This window comes from Thermobia domestica, chromosome 11, assembly GCF_964235325.1.
Source record: "Thermobia domestica chromosome 11, izTheDome1.hap1.1, whole genome shotgun sequence".
Classification (NCBI taxonomy): Eukaryota; Metazoa; Arthropoda; class Insecta; order Zygentoma; family Lepismatidae; genus Thermobia; species Thermobia domestica.
In genome coordinates this window covers 124,815,390-124,836,390 of record NC_137464.1, presented here as the reverse complement: position 1 = coordinate 124,836,390, position 21,001 = coordinate 124,815,390, and the positions used below count along the sequence as shown (strand labels likewise).

The 21,001-nt window shown below is 37.4% G+C and overlaps 1 protein-coding gene across 1 annotated transcript in view; it reads right to left on the bottom strand.

Moving 5' to 3' along the window:
* Nucleotides 1-21,001, bottom strand: part of sro (SDR family oxidoreductase shroud) — an 87,626-nt gene that overhangs the window by 4,456 nt on the left and 62,169 nt on the right. Inside the window, exon 3 of the mRNA XM_081731107.1 lies at nt 482-634. Coding sequence (XP_081587233.1) covers nt 482-634 — 153 coding nt within the window. The remainder of the gene's footprint in view (nt 1-481; nt 635-21,001) is intronic.

Genomic DNA, 21,001 nt, shown 5'->3' with positions numbered 1-21,001 from the left:
CTGTGACAAACATCGAATTAGCTTTTGTTAGTATATAAATACATCGTTAGATTTTAACTTGCTTATTTATATTCACTTTAATCCCAACGATCGTTCCAGTGGCTTTGTCACCAGCAACATCAGGGTAACACATACACTTACGTTAAAATCAACCATCTTCGATATGTAAGCAATGTCTTAATAATTTGCGTGACAGATAATACTGAGTGTATTTAATAGTCTGTGGAAATACAAGTTAGATACATCCCGTCTACAATGACTTGATGTTTGAGACAAGAAATAACTGGAATTGATAAGTTAACGCAACACTTTATTGCTGTCTAAACAATTTTTCTAGAATAAGTTTTTTTTTGTGTGTGTATATGTGTAGGTATGTGTGTAATGTCTTTTAACAATGTAAGCCTTGTTTGACATTTTAAATTTATGTTTTTAATTTTGCCAGGAATCAAGTCATCGTGGTTGAGCTATATGATTCATTTACCTGGGATAAACTTTATAACTTTCACTCCATACTTGGCTTCCTCAACGCGCAATGCATCGCTCCATGATGATAGCGCAGACTTCGTTGCGCTGTACACTCCTAGTCCTGGTAAAGCAGCCAATGAACAGTGACTGATTACAGTAATTATTCTTCCTAAAAATAAAAAATAACGTTATTTTTATATTTATTTATTTATTTATTTTTAATTCATGCAGATATTAAAGATATCCTTTCCGTACTAAAAGTAGTATGATAACGTAGATCATACGGAACGTAATACCGGTTTGTGCATCCCATCAGATAATTTGTGTAGACCCTTAACACCCCTTGATTTTCGAAAGCCCTCAATACAAAATTTTAGATAAATTGATCCGAGCAAGTAAGTATATCGCCCACTGACCAGTTTTGTGTGTATGTTCTAGGTAAGAAATAGAATTTCCAATCCCACCAGTGCGAAGTGAATTCGTTATTCGATTCCTCAATACAAGAAAAACGTGATCTGAAATTCATAGCTATATCAGTTTATGGTCTTATCAAAGTGGTACGGAAGGTGGTATGGTGGTACGAAAAGTTTAATCTGAACAGATTGAATAGCCCGACAAAGAAACCAGATGCTCAGTTATCATTTCGTAACTTAATCAAGGAAGATGAGCGTCGCAAATTTGACGAAACCTACGAAAAATATTTAGGTTGCGTCGTGCACAGTAATGTGTGAAATTGTTATCGTTCATTTCAGAAGCTCATGAACATTTGAGGCTTACAATAGAAATCCAATTGCTTGTTATATGTCAAAATATTTGAATTGATGTACTAAATAGTTTGCAGTAACCGTATGGAAAAGAAGTCCAAAGTATGTAAAAGTTGATATATTCAGATATATTTCGTTGTTACGTTAGCACTCAACAATGGATAAGATGCTACTATGCCGGACAAACTTCTGTACTGTCTACTGTGTTAACACGGATAGAGTTTTGCAAGTTATTCTACACTCTTGGAAATTCTTGGATTGCTCTTTAATATACAGATGGTGATCAGAAAAATGGAAACACCTGAACGAAATTGCAACTTACCAGATTAATATGGTGTCGGGCCACCTTTCGCCTTCAGAACAGCCTTGATGCGACGTGGGATGGAGACATAGAGGTAGTGAATGGTAGCAAGTGGAATTTTACACCATTCCTCGTGCAGGGCATCGGCCAGTTCTGTCAGAGAGGGTGGAGGTGGAAATAGTCGCTGGAGTCATGTTTCCAAGACGGACCACAGATGTTCAATTATGTTGAGATCTGGGGATTGGGCAGGCCAGGGGAGGTGTTGAACTTCATCCCGATGTTCCTCAAACTACGCTGCAAAAACGCCAGCTGTGTGAATGGGTGCATTATCATCCTGGAAGATTGCGTCATTGTCCGGGAACAACATCCGGACCATTGGATGCAAGTGGTCTCCTAAAATTGCGACATAATCGTTGGCAGTGATTCGTCCGCTAAGTGTGACCACAGGACCCAATGAAAACCATGATATGGCGGCCCACAGCATCACCGAGCCGCCGCCATGTTTCACAGTTGGGCGGAGACACTGCATAAGTTTCTTTGGGCGTTCTTCACACATAAACACGGCCCGTGGTTGGGAATAGGGTGAAGGATGACTCATCCGACCATATCACACGTTTCCAGTCCTCAACGGTCCAAGTTGCATGGTCGCGACACCATTTGCGGCGTGAGAAAGCGTTATGGTCACTGATGAGCGGTTTGGCCCGTGCAACACGACCCCGTAAGTTCATGTCATGTAATTCGCGGTGGACTGTGATTGTCGAAACAGGGTGGGGGAGGTGCTGATTGAGTTCCTCCGTCACTTGCTCAGCAGTGGCACGACGGTTCTGCGTGACAATGCGCTTTAATACCCGCGTGACCTGCCACTCATGATTTTCTTCCGCCCACTGTTCCGTTTCCTCGATGTGGTTTTCCCGTGTGTTGTGTAGACTGTCATCATCTTCGACACTGTCCCACGCGACACACCTAACACAGTAGCCACTGCCGTCACACTCACTTCACATAACCGCGCACCAACAATTTGCCCTCTTTAAAAATCTAGAGGTCTCCCATTTTACACTACCTCCGTCTGCTGCAGCCACTGGACACTGCTGTTCCACTGCGCCTGAAGTAGTATGGAGACCGACCTAACACACCACCACCAGCGGTCCAGCGCTGCGGGCGCCACGACACCACTGCCAACCCATACATCTGACGTGTTGCCAACTACAGATGTTTCCATTTTTCTGATCACCATCTGTATATGGGTCAATCCGTACGAAGTGGTCCAGAGCTGGTTGCTCGACCATCTCCGAAAATTTTAAAAATTTGAGTGTGATGAACCTTGTCTATGAGAAGGTCAATAACATCATTCACGTTGTGGTATATACGAATGTTCCTGAATGGCGGCCATCTTTGTTGTCGCTGGAGTGCCAATTTTTGTATTTGCAAGCGTTTACAAAAGCTACAGTTGCTCGGGATGTACGAATCAGACGAACACCAAACAAAAACGAATGTTTAGAGGAGAGACTGGGGTACACGGAGAATATAAACTTTTGCGTCTAAATAAATATGCAAGGTTGCAAACCATTACATGAAATCACCAGAAAAACTAGAGAAAATGACATTTTTAAACGGGCTGTATTTTGGAATGGCATAAGGTGGGGGTTCATAAGTTTTGTGCTGAATACTATTGCATGTAAACAATTCTGTAGAAATATCCACAGCTATGATACTACTGGCACCGTAGATTTATGGGGGTCCGAAAGTTGAAGTTTGTGATTTTGATATCATTTTTGGTGCGTAATATCAGCAGGGCTAAAAAATTGCTTATGCCACAAAGTAATTCTGTACGTGAATAAACTATTGCAAAAAAAATCATGACTAATATTACATGGAGAAAAAAGTGAGGACATGGTAAAAAAAAGCACCTGCGTGACGATGGTCGTAGCCCGGAAAAAATTAAATGTTTGAATATGTTTCATGCTAGATCTCAAAAACTACGCATGGTGCAGCAATTAGGTCCGCTTTAGTTTGTGTTCAGTTGTGCAAAAGCTTGCTAGTGGCGTTTGTTCCATCTTTCTAGCTCCATGATCATTGTCACGTCTATATTGTAAGGGGGTTAGTTCCCCCTTGCACCCACTACACCCATCGTCGAACTAAACCGCGGTATTAAGGCACTTAATGTATCAGCAGAGTAATATTGAAATCCAATCCAAGTTACGGAAGTTAGATGTTCACAAGGTTACGTTAAAGGATAGACTAACCTGTGGCTACCTGGGAACTCCGTCCCCAGACCCCCTTGTTTGCTTGATCTACGGCTTTGAACCTCTAAAATTCTATCAAACCTTTGAATTCTACCAAATTTCTTTTCGTATTTCAACTATCTAAGAAATAAGATTTTGTATCACAAGAAAACACCCATTTAAATAAAATGGGAATTACTTCATCTCCACAATAGATACCTTAAAAACTAAAAATACTCACTTTTGGCAATTTTCCTGTCGGTTAGTCCCGGAAGTCTACAATCATGCAAATTTTCATCATTCTAATCCTGCCGGAAGTGCCTAAACATTTTGGGGTGTAGAAGACGTCCCATATAAATAACGTTGGAAAGGCCTTTCAGTTCCCCATAAAACCTCTGTACGGTTAAAAAACTATTTTTGGTCATTTACTTAAGTAATGCTAACGGAAACATAGTAGTATACCGAATTTAAAGTTTTTATTCCACTTACAAGTGCCTAAAATATGACATTGTAAGTCCGAAAAAGGGCCCATTTAAATAACATGGAAAATTTCTTAATCCTCCCTTTAGACCTCTTAAAAATTAAAAATATTCACTTTTGGCAATTTTCCTGTGAGTTAGTACTTCAAAGCTACAATCATGCTAAATTTTACCTTTCCACGTCAAGCGGAAGTACCATTTTATTTTATGTCAGTTCATGTAGTTTTATATTTAGTTAGGATAGATATAACGCAACTTTGTGAACATATTAACTTCCGTAACTTGGATTGGATTTCAATGTCACTTTGCTGATACATTAAGTGCCTTAATACCGCGGTTTAGTTTGACAATGGGTGTAGTGGGTGCAAGGGGAAACTAACCCCCTTACAATATAGACGTGACAATGATCATGGAGCTAGAAAGATGGAACAAACGCCACTAGCAAGCTTTTGCACAACTGAACACAAACTAAAGCGGGCCTAATTGCTACACCATGCGTAGTTTTTGAGATCTAGCATGAAACATATTCAAACATTTAAATTTTTCCGGGCTATGACCATCGTCACGCAGGTGCTTTTTTCGCTTTTTTTTACCATGTCCTCACTTTTTTCTCCATGTAATATCTCTCAGTCATGATTTTTTTTTTTTTTTTTTGAAATAGTTTATTCACGTACAGAATTACTTTGTGGCATAAGCAATTTTTTAGCCCTGCTGATATTACGCACCAAAAATGATATCAAAATCACAAACTTCAACTTTCGGACCCCCATAAATCTACGGTGCCAGTAGTATCATAGCTGTGGATATTTCTACAGAATCTTTACATGCAATAGTATTCAGCACTAAACTTATGAACCCCCCACCTTATGCCATTCCAAAATACAGCCCGTTTAAAAGTGTCATTTTCTCTAGTTTTTCTGGTGATTTCATGTAATGGTTTGCAACCTTGCATATTTATTTAGACGCAAAAGTTTATATTCTCCTCTCCTCTAAACATTCGTTTTTGTTTGGTGTTCGTCTGATTCGTACATCCTGAGCAACTGTAGTTTTCGTAAACGCTTACAAATGCAAAAATTGGCACTCCAGCGACAACAAAGATGGCCGCCATTCAGGAACACTCGTACATACAACGGGAATGATGTTGATGACCTCATGCACACGATTCGTCACACTCAAATTTTTAGAATTTTCGGAGATGGTCGAGCAACCATTTTCACAATTTTCGGAGCACTTCAGATGGATTGACCCATATCTATCTATATACCTAGTTATATAATAAATATTGTCGCAAAGTTAGGAGTGGCGCTGTAGGCATCCAGATTGACACAGTGCTGCCACCTGTGTATAAAGCGGAAGATGCATGTAGTGTGTGTTTGACTGTTCATGACATACGTTGATATTGTAATGAGTTCTGATGGAGCGGGGCGATTACGAAAATTGTGTAGCAGTAATTGCACTACGCAAGGTCGGGAAGCCAGCAGGTGAGACTTTCAACCTCCTGAAACCCCTACAAATCAGCAAGAGATTCGTTTATCGCGTCATACAGCGATACACCGAGACTGGAACGGCAGCTGACCGCGCAAGGAGTGGCAGACCACGAGCGGTACGAACCCCGCAGGTCCAGAAAGCAGTCGCAGCAAGAATTCGAAGAAATCCTGTTCGAACACAAAGTATGATGGCTGCTGAAATGAACATCACGAGAAATTCCATGTCTCGTGTGCTCAGGAGTGACCTACATCTACGGGCGTATAAGAGGCGGACTGGTCACTTTTTAACCCAAACATTAATGTCGCAGAGGGTCTTTAAATCAGAGACTGTTGCGGCGTTACACCAACAATCTGCACAGAAAGATTCTGTTCGCTGACGAAAGGTGTTCACAATTGAGCAGGCCTACAATGCCCAAAATGACCGTGTGTATGCCACGTCATCTACTGCAGCTGCTGAGGTAGCTCCAAGGGTTCAAAGGGCACATCATCCTGCCTCAGTGATGGTTTGGTAGGGAGTGAGCTACTCAGGCAAACCCAGCTGCATTTTTGTGAACAAGGTGTTAAAACATCTGCCAAGGTGTACAAGGACACAGTAGAAACACCTATGGTGAAACCACTGTCTGCTACCATGTTCCCTGGAGATAGGTGGACATTCTAGCAGGATTCCGCTCCAGACCACAAAGCGAAAACAACCCAGGACTGGCTGACACGGAACGTCCCCGACTTCATTTCTACTGCTGATTGGCCTTCTAGCAGCCCGGACCTTAACCCGTTGGACTACAAACTTTGGCAGTCCTTCAGGCAAAGGTCTGCCATAAACGGCATCCATCTGTTGCCCCGAGCAGTGAACAATTTTCCCATGGACGTGGTGCGTAATGCCATTGACCAGTGGCCGGACAGACTTCGTGCCTGCATCAAGGCCAAAGGGGGACATTTCGAAAAATGATTCGTGCTTCAGGTGTACAACATATCAGTGTAAAACATGACCAAGATTCACATTCAAACTTGTGACAGTATTTATGATATAACTAGGTATATATATGTATGTATGCTTGGTTGAATTGGAGTTTAATGCATTTTTCAGCAATGAGGCTATATGAGACGTGGACCTACAGATTAACGCGGGATCCAAACCATGAGTTCCCGCCGGGGATCAAACACAAGTCTTCCGTGCCGAAGACCTGTTCGCTAGCCATATAGCCATGAGAAGCTCATATAGATATAGAATAAGTGTGCGCAATTAAGATTTTTGATGTGGATGGTTCGAAATTGATAATTTATTCTGTCCTGAAAGTTCGTATTATTTTAACTCTTTCCCAGACGTAGGAAACATACTTCCCAATGAGTATTTTATTTTTGAATGTCCCTGGGAAGAGTTCTTACTATCTTAGTAGGTATTGTGATATTACCAGAACTTGAAAACTGTTGAATATCTGTATATCACAAGTTATGACTTGTAATGTTTTTTTTTTTTTTTTTTTTAAATAACGGAAACAATTAACCTCAATGATAATGAGATCAATCCTTCAAAATATCACCCAAATTATGATAAAATTCGTAAGTTTAGGCCACGTATCACATAAGTAAACAACACAATTAATGAAGCATACAAAGTATGTATTACGCTGGCTTCTGGTGAATATATTATACTGATGTATTTTCTTAGTTGTCAAAGTGCACGTACAAATTAATTTACACGACCTACGGACACACAAGGAAATAGAGGCTGGGGCATTTGTGGTGCGGCACACGTGAATACAACGTAGTAACAGAGGGATACACATCTTCAATCATAGATCAAATCTTTACCAATATTCATTTATGCCCGTACATTGACAACAATGATCATATTACAATAAACTACTGACTTTCAGCGAATACCATCTTTATGCAATTCGCTGATTATTTTCAATGTAGATACATCATTTCCACAATCCTACATTGACTAACATGTACTATTAAATCCATAAACCTCTTACTATTTCCAGAGATTCAAACTGAAGGCTAGTTTTATACGGAAGCATTTATCGTTGCAAAAATCGTATCATCGATATTTTACCTTGTAAAGTAGCAAATGCTATAGCATTTCACATGCCATGGCATATCCTATGGTATTTCTTGTTGATAGAACCTGCTCTATTTCGTAGCATTTTCCCCTCCATTTCTTGTCCGATTGCAGCATCGTGGTGTGTTAAAAGGAAGCGAAAGATTTTGTGCCAAATATGCTTGCTCGAGAAATGCTACGATAAATGTTTCCGTCTAAAACTAGCCTAAAACTCAATTCTGCCTAGCATATGCTGATTCCATAACGTTCCTGCCGTACTACTATCACCCTTCCAACAGATACCTCTCAGAGGCAGGTTATTACTAGAAAATACATGCCCTTGATATGTGTCAAGGTGGTATTCAGCTGAATCTAAAATGAGCAATGTAATGACCCTAGGTTTATTACAACTGTCTTAAGAAAGAACAAGAATGGAAAAGTTATCAGGTGAGCTATCATACTCCCATAGCTACCTAATGATACAGTGAAATTATGGCAGGGTTAAGTATTTCCACAAGCTTCGAGAACGTTATTTGTTTGATGTTCCCAAAAATGGTAGCATTGTATGCTGTATTCTCTCGTTGACCTAGTAATTGCAACTCTGGAAAATAAGCAAATGAGATCGGCGTCTTCAAGACTAGTTTTCGTCTTCGGCTAGCAAGACGATTGCAGGTTTTCAGATCGCAAACATAAGGTAAGTCTTAGTTTTCTGAACAAGAAGAAAAGTGTCCCAGAAGAGGTAAGGTTAAACAAAGTCGTTGATCACATGCTTGCTTTGGACAAAGCTTACAGATGTTGACATTGGGAATAGAACCGGATACATATCCATATTTCAAAAAATGTCATGAAAAGTAAAATGTTATCTCTATAATGTTATCTGTTAAGACCTACATTGTAAGAAGTTCATTATCTATATAATTTATTTGTGTGAGATTAAAAAAAATAGATAAAATGATGAATATTTTATGGTGACATATTACAAGCAGTGAGGAGTATAATTCTCATCATAAACATTTTCCTAGATATTAAGTAAACGTCTCCTGAGAAAGTTCAATGTGTTTCATTTCATACACCAATTCTGATTCCAAGTAATTATTATTGTACCATTTCCAGAAAAACTGCCTGTTAAAGGATTAATAAATATGTTTTACTATTACATTGTGTCACTTACTAGTACCTTTTATCTAACGGATTGTAAGTAAAACAAACTAATTGTATCAATCACATTGCATTACTTTGAATGCGCCGAAAGTAATGGGAATTTTACACCGTGTTAAAGGATTAATAAATATGTTCTACTATTATAATGTGTCACTTAATAGTACTTTTTATGTAACGGATTGTAATACTATCTAATTATATCAATCACATTGCATTGCTTTGAATGTGCTGAAAGTACGAGTAAATAGGATTTTCTTTTGAAAATTTAACATCAGACGTAAAAGTACATAATACAAAATGGCACTGATCTTTTTTATATTCCTTTGCAAGCTAATGTTGCAATATTTCGAGTATTTTTCTCGAATATCTCCCCTCAGGAACCAAAAGCAGCTTAAATCATCCTAGGCAATAAGTTCGTCACATGCTTATGTATCAACCAGTGGCGGTTTCTCTTAATGTTTGCTTATTTTGTACAAACCTCCTTCCAATATTTTCAATTTCAATTTGTGCTAAATCACTTTTCGTTTTATTGTCAACATCATCTTTTCTTAAACAAGTGCGTTTGAAACGGGGCTAGCTAGTTGCTTTCTGCTTGAGAGTTTGCCAAACTACCGAGCTTAACAGCTTCTGGGCCAGTGCGGGTGTTGCGCAGTAAGGGGGGGGGGTATCACGCCGTGCACTGCTTCATAAGGATCTATATGCTTGCAGATCTTTTGCAAACAAGTCTACAAAACAAAAACAGCTTTCCCAAAACATAATGCTTTGGAAATGGAACTTCTCCACCGTCCCTCCTCCTGCAGTATTGGTTGACAAGGTTCTCGCCTGAAGGGAAATAGTCTGTTCCTTTGTGACAATGTTGCGTACCGTAACCAAGTCGCTACAGAGGAAAAAAAAAAAAAAAAAACTTGCACCTTGCCTAAATGCGAGATTGCCAAATGGTCATAACTATTGGTTCTGTCAACCAAGTAAGGTCAAGGCAGCTATGGAGACAATAAAAGCGAGCCCGTGAAGAGTAAAGACAAATTGAGGGTGTCGATATTTAATACATTCGTATCTGAATGAGTAGAAATTTGGCAGCATAGATACTGTATTTTCCTTTTCATGTGTGTATGGGTGAATTAGAAAGTTGGAGAGCAGTTTTTTAGAAAAAGAGCGCTAATTGGGGAAGGGGTGAGATTTTAAAGCGGGTAGCGGACTTTGTAGTGTTGTATGTTTGTTTGTGTGTGTGTGTGTGTGTGTGTGTGTGTGCCGGTCTTTGTTGTTCATTAAAATATTGTTGCTGTAATTGCATAATTACGTGTCTGTTCCTGATGTACGTGAACTAGTAATGCAGTAGCAATGAATTCTGTAACGTCTCTGTTGAATCAGCCGTTTTCGAAAACAACTTCAGAAGCAAACCTACTTGTGAAAGACATCGGAAGACCGATTCCGACTCTCAATATAACGTAAGTAATTAGAAGTCAGAAAGAAACATTTACAAGGAAGTTTAATCTCAACTTGTACGAACAGCGTAAGTGGTTATGTGAATGTGAAATTAAAAATACTTTGTTTTGTTTTCCCTGTTTGTTGTTCGGAGCGGGCGAAGATGCATGGAGTAAAAAAAGGTGTGGATATCCAGCATCTGCACGACAAAAAAAAAAAAAAAAAAAAAAAAAAAAAAAAAAAAAAAAAAAAAACGAAAATTCGTCAGCTCATATAAGACACGTTCTAATCTCACTGTGTTGGGAAATGTGAATATTGCTGTTCAACTAGATGCTGGTTTTAGGCGGTCCATTGAGAATCACAATCAAAAAGTGACGTAAAACAGGTACGTGTCCAATATAATCATCAATTGCATTTGGTTTCGTGGCACCTTCGAATTGGCTTTAAGAGGACATGATGAAAAACAGACTCTTCTTCAAATCGAGACATATTTCGTAGATTAATTAATTTCAGTGCAGAACTTGACAGCGCTCTCAAGAGTCATTTAGAAAGCGCAACAATTTTCAAGAATACGTCAAAGATCATACAAAATGAGCTTCTCCTTTGCATACTTGAAGCATGCCACGAAGAAATCGCTATTATCATTTATACTAATTAATAATAATAATAATAATAATAATAATAATAATAATAATAATAATAATAATAATAATAATAATAATAATGAAAAAGGAGAGGTCATCTATTGTGCGCCACCTAAAATTCAAAGCACTAGCCGCCACTGGTATAAACATAGTGGAATTATGAAATTATATAAATTTGGTACATCAATACGGTATTACGTATTTTAAACACCCAATTGCAATAGGGGCATCATTCTCTATACGTCACCCCACCGAAGATATCTGTATATAAACGTTAAGTATACTTAATTTGTTACTTATATTTCGTTGCATGCATTAGACATTATTAGGCATCTGTATCTAATTCAAACTATGCTTTTAGGATTCAGGATTTAGATTTCTGGGCTTTCGGCATGTATGGCAAAGTTAGCCCTTCACGTATGAGGGATGACGTCTCTCGGCGAGCACACTACTCGGGGAATGGGAAAGAAGAAAGGATTGGTGAAGGAAGGAAGCGGTCTGGGACCCAAAAGTTAGGTACCACCCCAGCATTTGCCTGGTGTGAATGAAGAAAACCTCATGCAGGATGACTGGCCTGAAAAAGCTTTTTACACTTTTTCGACCGAGTGCCCCCACCGGGAATCGAACCCGGAACCGCTCGCACCGTTCTAATATACTATCTTGCCCTCACACATTACTGGCATGTTACATAAATCCATGTGTTTACTGTCTTCCATCGCTAACAGTTCAACGATCTTATCTAAGTTTCTTTCTTGCACTACTAACGTTTCTTTGTCAAATGACTTTCATTTCTTTCCCTTTCTCTGTTACATCCTCTGGGTAACTAGTTTCTTGTACTCCATGCTTTTTAAAACAATTTCTGAAACTGGCCTTGTGCACCACAAAAATTACTCTTCATATTTTTCGAAGCACAGGAATACTTACGCTATCTCCCGTGCTTACCACCGTTATTATTATCACTGTTACTGCTGTGCTTTACCCGTGTTTGACTTTGTTTGCTTGGCCTACTTTGATAGTGACTCAACACGTTCACCTGACCTACGTTCCCCCATGATTTCTTTATCATAATTGCGGTGTCATTATCGAGAGTTTCCGCTTACGCTATTTGAAATGCCAGTGTGAAGTTCATATTGTCTTCTGCTGAAAGTCTCTTACGTCATTGATTCCGTATATGAACTGATCCCGCAAGGCTTCCTCTGAAAAGGCACCAAATTTACACAGTGCTGCTTGCTGTCGTAACGCAGCTACAAATTCGATGACAGACTGACTTGTCTGTTGAATAAATCGAAATGTGTACCGTTCAGAAATTGTGTTTACTTTCGATCTAAAATGCAGCACTAACTTATCTTTGATTTTTTGCGTACATCGGATTTTGTATCTTTTCTGGTCTACAAGTATCTTTTAACAACTTGTATGTTTTCGCAACGTAAGCACTTTCTTTGCGTTGGTTTCCATCGCAATGCAAAACTTAACAAACCGTCCAAATAATCACTTATTTCTTGGGCTTCAGCTTCAAAAGCTTCAAAGAATGTGGGGCCTGCCCTCGTCGCCACTGCTATTAAGTTTATTGATAAAAACAACTAATTACCTTGTCAAGACCAGGCTAATCTTTATTTACTAATACTGATACATGTACGCAACACTAATAATTATCTCACGGATACTAATCAATAACTTCATGCCAAGAAATATTATTATTCTCAGTTCTTTTTTTTCTTACATTTCCTGCCATGTGCATACTTCCCGCTGAGCTACACACAGACTACTCTCCTGCAATACAGTTTATTCATCATCACACTAAGTTCGAAACTCTAGAGGCTATTTACTATAACGTTTTTACTATTATAGTCATGATTCAATACGCCTCTAAAACATTCTTTTCAATTAAAGATGAAACTCGACGAAAACTTTAATATCTTGTACAGTACTTCTGCAATTTTTAAGTCATAGATAACTCAGGAACGGCTTTCTTATTTTAGGACTACTTTACATGGTCTTTCAATCTAGTAATGATATTCTTTTTTGTCATGTGAATGTACGCATTTTGACAAGAACAAGAAATTTTGTAAATGCTGCTTAGAGCTTCTATCCATGAAATAGCTCGTATATTGACTAAAAGACCTTTCCAAATTCATGGGCAGTTTTAGTCTGATTTTAAAGTTATGATTTTTCGAAATTATCCGCAATTTAGACGACAGGCACGAGAAGAACGAGAAGTAAAATCCATTCTTCAACTTACTTGTCTAGTTTTTCTTCTTTATTTCTTCAGTTTTTAATTTTTAAAATATTGTGAGCACGTTCCTGCCAGCTTTCCAGTGTAACCATTAGCAGAAACTAAGTCAGTAACAGATATAAGTTCGTCTTAAGATCATTTGGCAGTTACTAGTGTATAGGCGCTAATGAATACTCATTTTACTTACTTGTAGTTGTACGCCTGAAAATAATTTGCACTTTCTGGTTTTCGGCTCTTCCCGATAGCCTTGCTCACGAAGGATAAAAGTAAGAGGAGTAACAACAAAACGTCAAAAAAAATAAATAAATAAATAAATAAATAAAAAAATCGGGTAGAGCAGTGCGAACAACACATTGTCTATCCAACAGACCCGAAACGGAGAACACCAACAAAAAAATGGGCTGGACTACCTATCTATATTCCTCAGATTAACAAGTGCATTAAGATTGTTACGAAGTATATTTTTTCCCATAACAATGAAAACTCTCCAAAATTTTAGAAAAGAATATCACTCAATTTGAGAGCAATTAGACAAACCCCAACGAAAATCAGGTGTCTACGAGGGAAAGTGTTGTTGTTTGGAGGTTTTACTGGTACGACAAAAAGAAATTTAAAAGTACGAGTTACGGAATATCTCAGAGATACTAAAGTAGAATCTCCATCCGGTTACCGGCCTGTTGAAACATTTAAAGAAAAACAATACAATATTGTTGATTCAAAAAGTTTATTTGGACCCGAAAAAGAAATAAACTTGTTTCTGAAAATGTCTTTATTTTCTTTAAAACAATCCAAACCTTAGCACAGATAAAGATGAACAAAATAATGATCAAATCGAGCTCGCCATTCCGTCGCCATTCCGCAGTGTGCTGCACCACCATTCAGGGTGTGACTAGAAACAAGATAAAGTGTTCTAGGCACTGCTCTACAGTCGGAAGCTAGGAAAAACAAATTATTTTTAGGATTCACAATTACAATTAAGTAAGGAGACTATTACAATTCCTAAGCATATCGGCTAATGAACATGATCCACACATTTCCTCTGACCTTTCATGGACGTGCAGATTTTTTATGAACAATACTACTACTAAAGGTGGGTTTTTCTATAGATTTTTAATTTTAATCTATTCTGGCGCCTATAAAGGTCAGTACCATTTTGTATTATGTACCTAGGTACAATGTGTTCCTTAGTTCTATTGATTCAAAAAGGTCCACGAACAAATGTGAATCAATTTGGTTCCTTTGAGACGTAATTATTTATTTTCTGTACAAAGCCCGGGGATAAGAGGCAACCATTTCGGAGCAAAGGAAACTCACAAGTGTAGTATATGTAAAAAATATTTTTTAATTTATGTTAATACAATTTTGAAACGAAACACACACAGCCTATGACTTTAAATCAATTATAATTTGAATAAAAGAACAAGGCAAAACATAGAAACTCATTTAACTAGAGGCTGTCATTAGTTAAAGATAAATAAATTTAAAATTAATTTGGTTGAAGGTAAAACATTACCCAAGTTAAACAAAAGAGGTAAAACTAAAATCCTTATAAACTACAAAATCTTTTTTACAATAACCCCGAAAAAACAACTATATTAATGTAAGTCAAAAGAATTACTGTCTTTAAACACAAATTAAACTAATAGTCGAGCTACTCTAACCTAAAAAAAATATTCTTGTGGTTTAAATTCAGTCTGAGTAATCGGCATGACAATCTGACTATTAAAATGTTAAAAAAATATTTTAAAAACCTGGAGATCAATAAAATTTACAACAAAGTGCATTAGTAGCTTAAATATTTATCTTTACTACTATACTACTACCAGCCTTTTGCAAGTTTATTTATTTATTTTAACATTTATCATTTTCAACGAACTAAAAACCTTCATTACTGAATTCTCTATGTCTATGTCTGTGTATGTGTGTGTTGTTTGCGAATATTTCGCGTCACTCTTACCGTTCCCGAGATATTGACCACAAAAGTTCCGATTTCGGGAGATTTAAGGAGCCATATCTCTGGAACTGTAAGTCATATAGAGATGATATTGGTGTTGATTAACACCTAAGAGGATGGTGAACATTTTGGTACCAAATAGTGACCGCTGGCCGTTGGTAATATCAGCATTTTTAGTATATATACGGTGATAAAAAGTGATAACTCAATATAGCTAATTCAATAGGTCTCTTAATACGCAAGTTCCAAACATGTAAGTGTATTATCCATTGAATTTAATCAAATGAATTTAATATACAATTTCATATGAATTTCGAAAAAAAATAATTCTTTTTAAGTTCATTCTGGCAATGCTCTTCGAGCATTCTCAACTGGCTTACTTTTATATTATTAAAAGCAGAGGCAATTTTTCATTTTCTAGCAGGACAGAAAGAAGTCTCCATTTGGTGAAAATATAAACTTTATTTTAATGTACTAATAATATTACCTTAATATAAATTCTAATAAGTAAACAATTGTGTGGGCGAAAATAAATTCTTGAGCTTCAATTTCAACTCAAGTAATAATATATTTAATAATAACCTAAAATCAAGCTATTTATCACAAACATTTATACTCATTTTAATTATGGTATAAAATACGCAGTTACAGTAACATAACGTTTTATATATAGCAATAAAACATGATCCCACACAAATCAATTCAGTATCCTTTTCTATGAGAAAGTTTACTATATACTAAATCTGTGAAACAAATTTGCTTTTTCAAAAACATTACCATAGTAAGAAATAAGTACAAAAAAGTATCCTTCTCAAACTCTCGGGAGTAAAGAACCAAACTTCACTATTAGTAAATACTGTCGAACAAATATGATATTGTCTCCATATATATATTTGTATATTTTTTTCTACATCACAAAATGTTGAAGAAAAGTCTATAATCGTGTCTTCTTCTTACCTAACAATCATCTGCGTTTCAACTAATCTACAATCTGCTATGACAATCCAGCATTCACCCAGATTCCAGACAGTCTCCATTACTTCCAAATCTCCATTACCTATCCAGACTCCAACCAATCTCCAGTGCAACCACTACTAATCCAGACTACGGCCAGGACCACTTCGCCTTAAATTCGTTGTCACTGGTGTTTTTACACAATTGATTTCTGTGTCTTATATGATGATTTTCTTTCTTTCATAGATTCATATTTCACTTATGTTGTCATCTCTTATCTACATTATGCATTTGTATTTATAACTTCTGCCCTCGGGCCGCGGTGGCTCAGTGGTAGATCGTTCACCTCTGGTGTGTGGGATCCCTGGTTCGATCCCCGCTTAAACCAAGTGAACTTTGTGGTGGACAAACACCGTGTGCGTGGGTTTTCTCGGAGTTCTCCCACTTTCTTCATTCCACCTTTTCATTCATTTCTTATCATCACGGTCTCCTTTATCCTAGCCAGCATAACTGTAGAACATAAAACTGAAAGATTTCATTTCATTTTTTCAACTTCTGCCCTCTTATGTAATGTATTCCAGTTTTGCATTGTCTCTCTACAAAACTATAGGGGAGTAATTTAATTCTCATATTCTCCACACTAGTCTGTGCAGGAATACCAGATTCACAAACAGGTGTACATTTATTTCCTTGATTTTTTCCATCACAAATGTTCAACTAATGCTCCTTTACAATCTTCTGATACAAATCATGGCTAGTGTTGCCCACAAATTGAGAATTTTTTTGGAGTCGAGACGGCGAATCCTTTTTAAATCCTGAATGAGACGAGAAATTTCTCGAGTCCCGTGGACAACAGTTCACCCAAGTCTTAGGTCTCAAACATTGTTTTCTATTACATGATTCATAGGCTAAAATTTATAAACCAATAAATTGATTGTACAAATATAGTGAAAAGCATTTATCAACTTTTAAAGATGTACAAGTCATTATACAATACACTCCAATAGTAAATTATCTAATGTTGTTGTATCACAGTCTTCGTGAACTTGTCGCGGTAAGGAACGATTCTGATAACTTCTAGAAGAAATTAAGACAAAAAAAAAAATCAGGGCATAAGTTTTGTACATATATTTACATAACGAAAAAAAAAACTTTTCAAAAATCGAGGCGATACTTCTACATGATTTACGATATAACACGAGGAAACCGTATTACTCATCTCATCTCGTGGGAAATACTGATCCTGGCTAAATGAAAGACATAACTTTCTAAATCTTGCCATTGGGGAATGACATTTCTTTATACAAGTAAAAATATTAAAACACTGGACTCCTACGAGGGTTTTCACGAGACCACATTGGACATACACATCTAATAATTCTTTTAGAATTATCATACGTACAAACAATGTTGTCTACGAAGCGAGAAATTAGATTTTCTAATCTTGTCTCGTAGGTTTTTTTCTTTTGTGGAACTTTCGTCTCGTCTCGATTCTCGGAAAGCTCTCGTCTCGTTTTATAAATTATTAAGTATTCTACGTTTTGGCAGATCCTGGGACATTTGTGCCTGAAAATGCTCGATCTTCAGCTTCCTCTTTTAACTCCCAATATTTTCTTCTATTTTTCAAATCATCGATCAGCTGTGTTCTTACTCCTTGCTTTCCTTCCATCTTTCCTTCTATGGCAGTATAAAGAAGACAATTTCTTCGCAAGATGTGTCCAATCCAATTGGCCTTCCTACAAAGGATGCTGGTTAAAAGTGTCCTCTTCTCTCCTATCCGTTTTAAAACATCGTTTGTTACTCTCTCTGTTTGGTTTTTCTTCTCCATTATCCTCCAACACCTCATTTCGAAGCTCTCTAAATACTTCTTCTCTAACTGCCGTAATGTATAATATAAGTCTCTGAACCATAGAGTCCAATAGTCTATATATAGCACTTGACCAACTTCTTCGTTAGTCCAATATTAAGGCTGCTAGTTAAGAGTAATCTTTTCTTATTGAATGCTTCTTTGGCTATGGCAATTCGTGATATGATCTTTTTGGTGCAATAAGCATCTCTCGTCAAAATACTTGATCTGAACCTTTTCAAATTCTTTTTATTCTGCTCTGACCCGTAATGGCGCGTTTCCACGGGACATTCTCATGACTTTCGATTTCTTGATGTTGATTTCCATTCCATATGATGTTGAGTTTCCCAATGTCAATTATTTTCTCAATCACCTCCTGTAGTCCTTCGTCCGTTCTAGCTATAATAACGTATCATCTGCACACCTGATGGTGCTAATGATCTGCTCTCCAATCTTGAAATCTTCAATGCCAATTAATGCTTCCTTCATTAAACATTCACTGTAAATATTGAATAATTGGAGATTTCAAGTACATCCTTGCTAACCTTTTTTCGACTGGTCTGGCCTTGGCTTACTTTTTTTTCTTCATTTCATCTACAAGTTATTAGAATCCCTCCACGTCACGAAGTGTATGATATAGCCTAACAACATTTAAATCATGCTTATTGTTGGAGTATGTGTAATGAATTGCATATATTTAAATTAAACGTTGCTAAATGTTCATTGTTCGTACAATCTCTTTATCTATTTATAGTTTTTCTACTATGAATCATGTCACGCTAAAACAGTGTTTGAGAGCCAAGACTTGGGTGAACTAGTGTTGCTCACAAGACTCGAGAAATGTCTCGTCTCGGATTTGAAAATATACTTCTCCTCCCATTTTCTAGACAAGAATCGAGGAACAACATTAGTCGCGAAAAATCACGTTTAAAAAATCAATTTTATTGATTTTAAATTTTAATCATTTTTTTTTAAAATTTAAATAATTTGTCCTCGATTTAAAATAAGTGAGTTTTGTTTCACAATCATTCATGAAATTACAGTAGACTTCAAACCTGTGTAAATTCAATATTGATACAGGAACACTATGGAGTGGTAGAGCACTTACCTCTGGTGGGTGGGGTCCTTGGTTCAATTCCTGGCCAAGTAAGTTTGTGGTTGACAACATAGTGTCCGTGGATTTTCTCGGGGTACACCTGTCTCCTGCCACTTTCCTTTTCCCCACTTCTTCCATCATCATTCACTTGCCTTATTCTTTCGTTTCCGTTAGCCTAAAGGTCACAATCATGGAACGTTAAACTGAAAGATTTCATTCCATTTTCTTTTCAATATTGATACACACTTATAACTTCCGACTGCAATAGAGGGATAATGTGAGAGACTGAATCTGTTCCTCTGACACTGAATCGATATGAAAAGGACTTGCTTGATATTTCTTACAATTATTACTTTATAGAAATCAATATAGAAAGTTTTACCATTTCTTACTAGTTCCAGTTTCAGCAGAAGAATCAAACTGAACTGAAATCTATTCTTCACATATTGAATCAACTGCGTGTATAAAGATCGTTTGTCGCGCCCTATTACTGTTTTCGCTCTACGGGAAAAAGAAAATATTAAAACAACAGTAACGTTAGATTTATATAATTTTGGTTGTAATAGAGGAGTAAAGTCTGAGATGGAAACTATTCTTGGGATGCTAAATCCATATTAAAAACTTAGTGGGAAATCGTTATTTGAAGCAGTTCAGATGAGAATGAATGACAAGTAATACTTATTGTCAGTCAATATGAACATATAATAAGAAGGCATGAATTATGCAAACACGGCTTGCAGTCAGCACACTTTACAAATACAATTGCGCCACGTCTGTAACAATTACGTTCCTACAAAGCATGTAAAAAGCGAAACAAATCATGTTCCTGAAACGTGATACACAAAACTGGTAAAAATGAACGACAGAGGCCGTAAATACTTGTCATGGTACCAAACGTGTCTCTCCAACTGTGAAATCACTGTAGTGGTAATGTAGGTAATGTATCTGATGAATGATTTATACAGTCGGCAGAAATGGAGGGAGACGCTAAGTGATCTGGTGGAGCATGAGACAGGTCAGGAAAGATACGATCATAGAAAGTGATGAGCGGATGTGCATTTGCACATATGCACTGACATGTATCACGCATATCCTCTCCTTTCTCACCCTGACCCTATGGAACGTGTTCCCTCTTTTCTGCCTCTGACCTGTTTTTCGGCTACATGTTTAGTTTTCCTCTGCTACCTTTGCCGTCTGTCCGGCGGACTCTGCGTGCATCCACTATATCTAAATATACGCTTAGAGCAGGCTGTATATTTCAGGTGTGCCCTCGAAAAATATGCAAAACATACTTCAGCCTCACCATATCTCAGCCTTTCTGACGGAGAAAACCCTCCCTTTGCTTAGGCAAAAGAAGTGAATGACCTCAGCTGTGTTGCCAATTCGCCATTCCGTCGTTTGGTCTTGACAGTGAAGATCGTAAGCCACTTAGACAGAGCACAGCGAAGTCCGTGAAATAATTCATTGCGGCAACGCTTTCGCATCCAGGAATTGAAAGATAACAGCCGCAGCAACTTATCCCTCCTCTTTCGAGGGAGGTATGAGAAAATACACATCGACAACAGCACCAGAAAGGGCACACTTGAAATAAAAGGCTTCTAGTTCCCGGTTTGTTGGGAAAGAACGTTTACTTGGAAACTGAAATTAGTAGTACATTTCTACCACCTCTGGTTTCAATAGAGAAATAAAGTCTAAGATGGAACCTATTCTTACGGTACCAATTTCATAGAACCGGTTCTTTTTATTCATTATCGCTTTGCAGCATTGTGATCAGTATTGAAACCAGAAATCGTGTATTTCTGACACTTGTAGTTGACACACTGTACAGGGATAAAGGTAGCAATGAAAGATTGTTTGGACTCCAAACTGATTCCGAAAGACTGCTTGTCGATATCTCTCACTGTTTTGGCTCTATGGCGATCAATATTT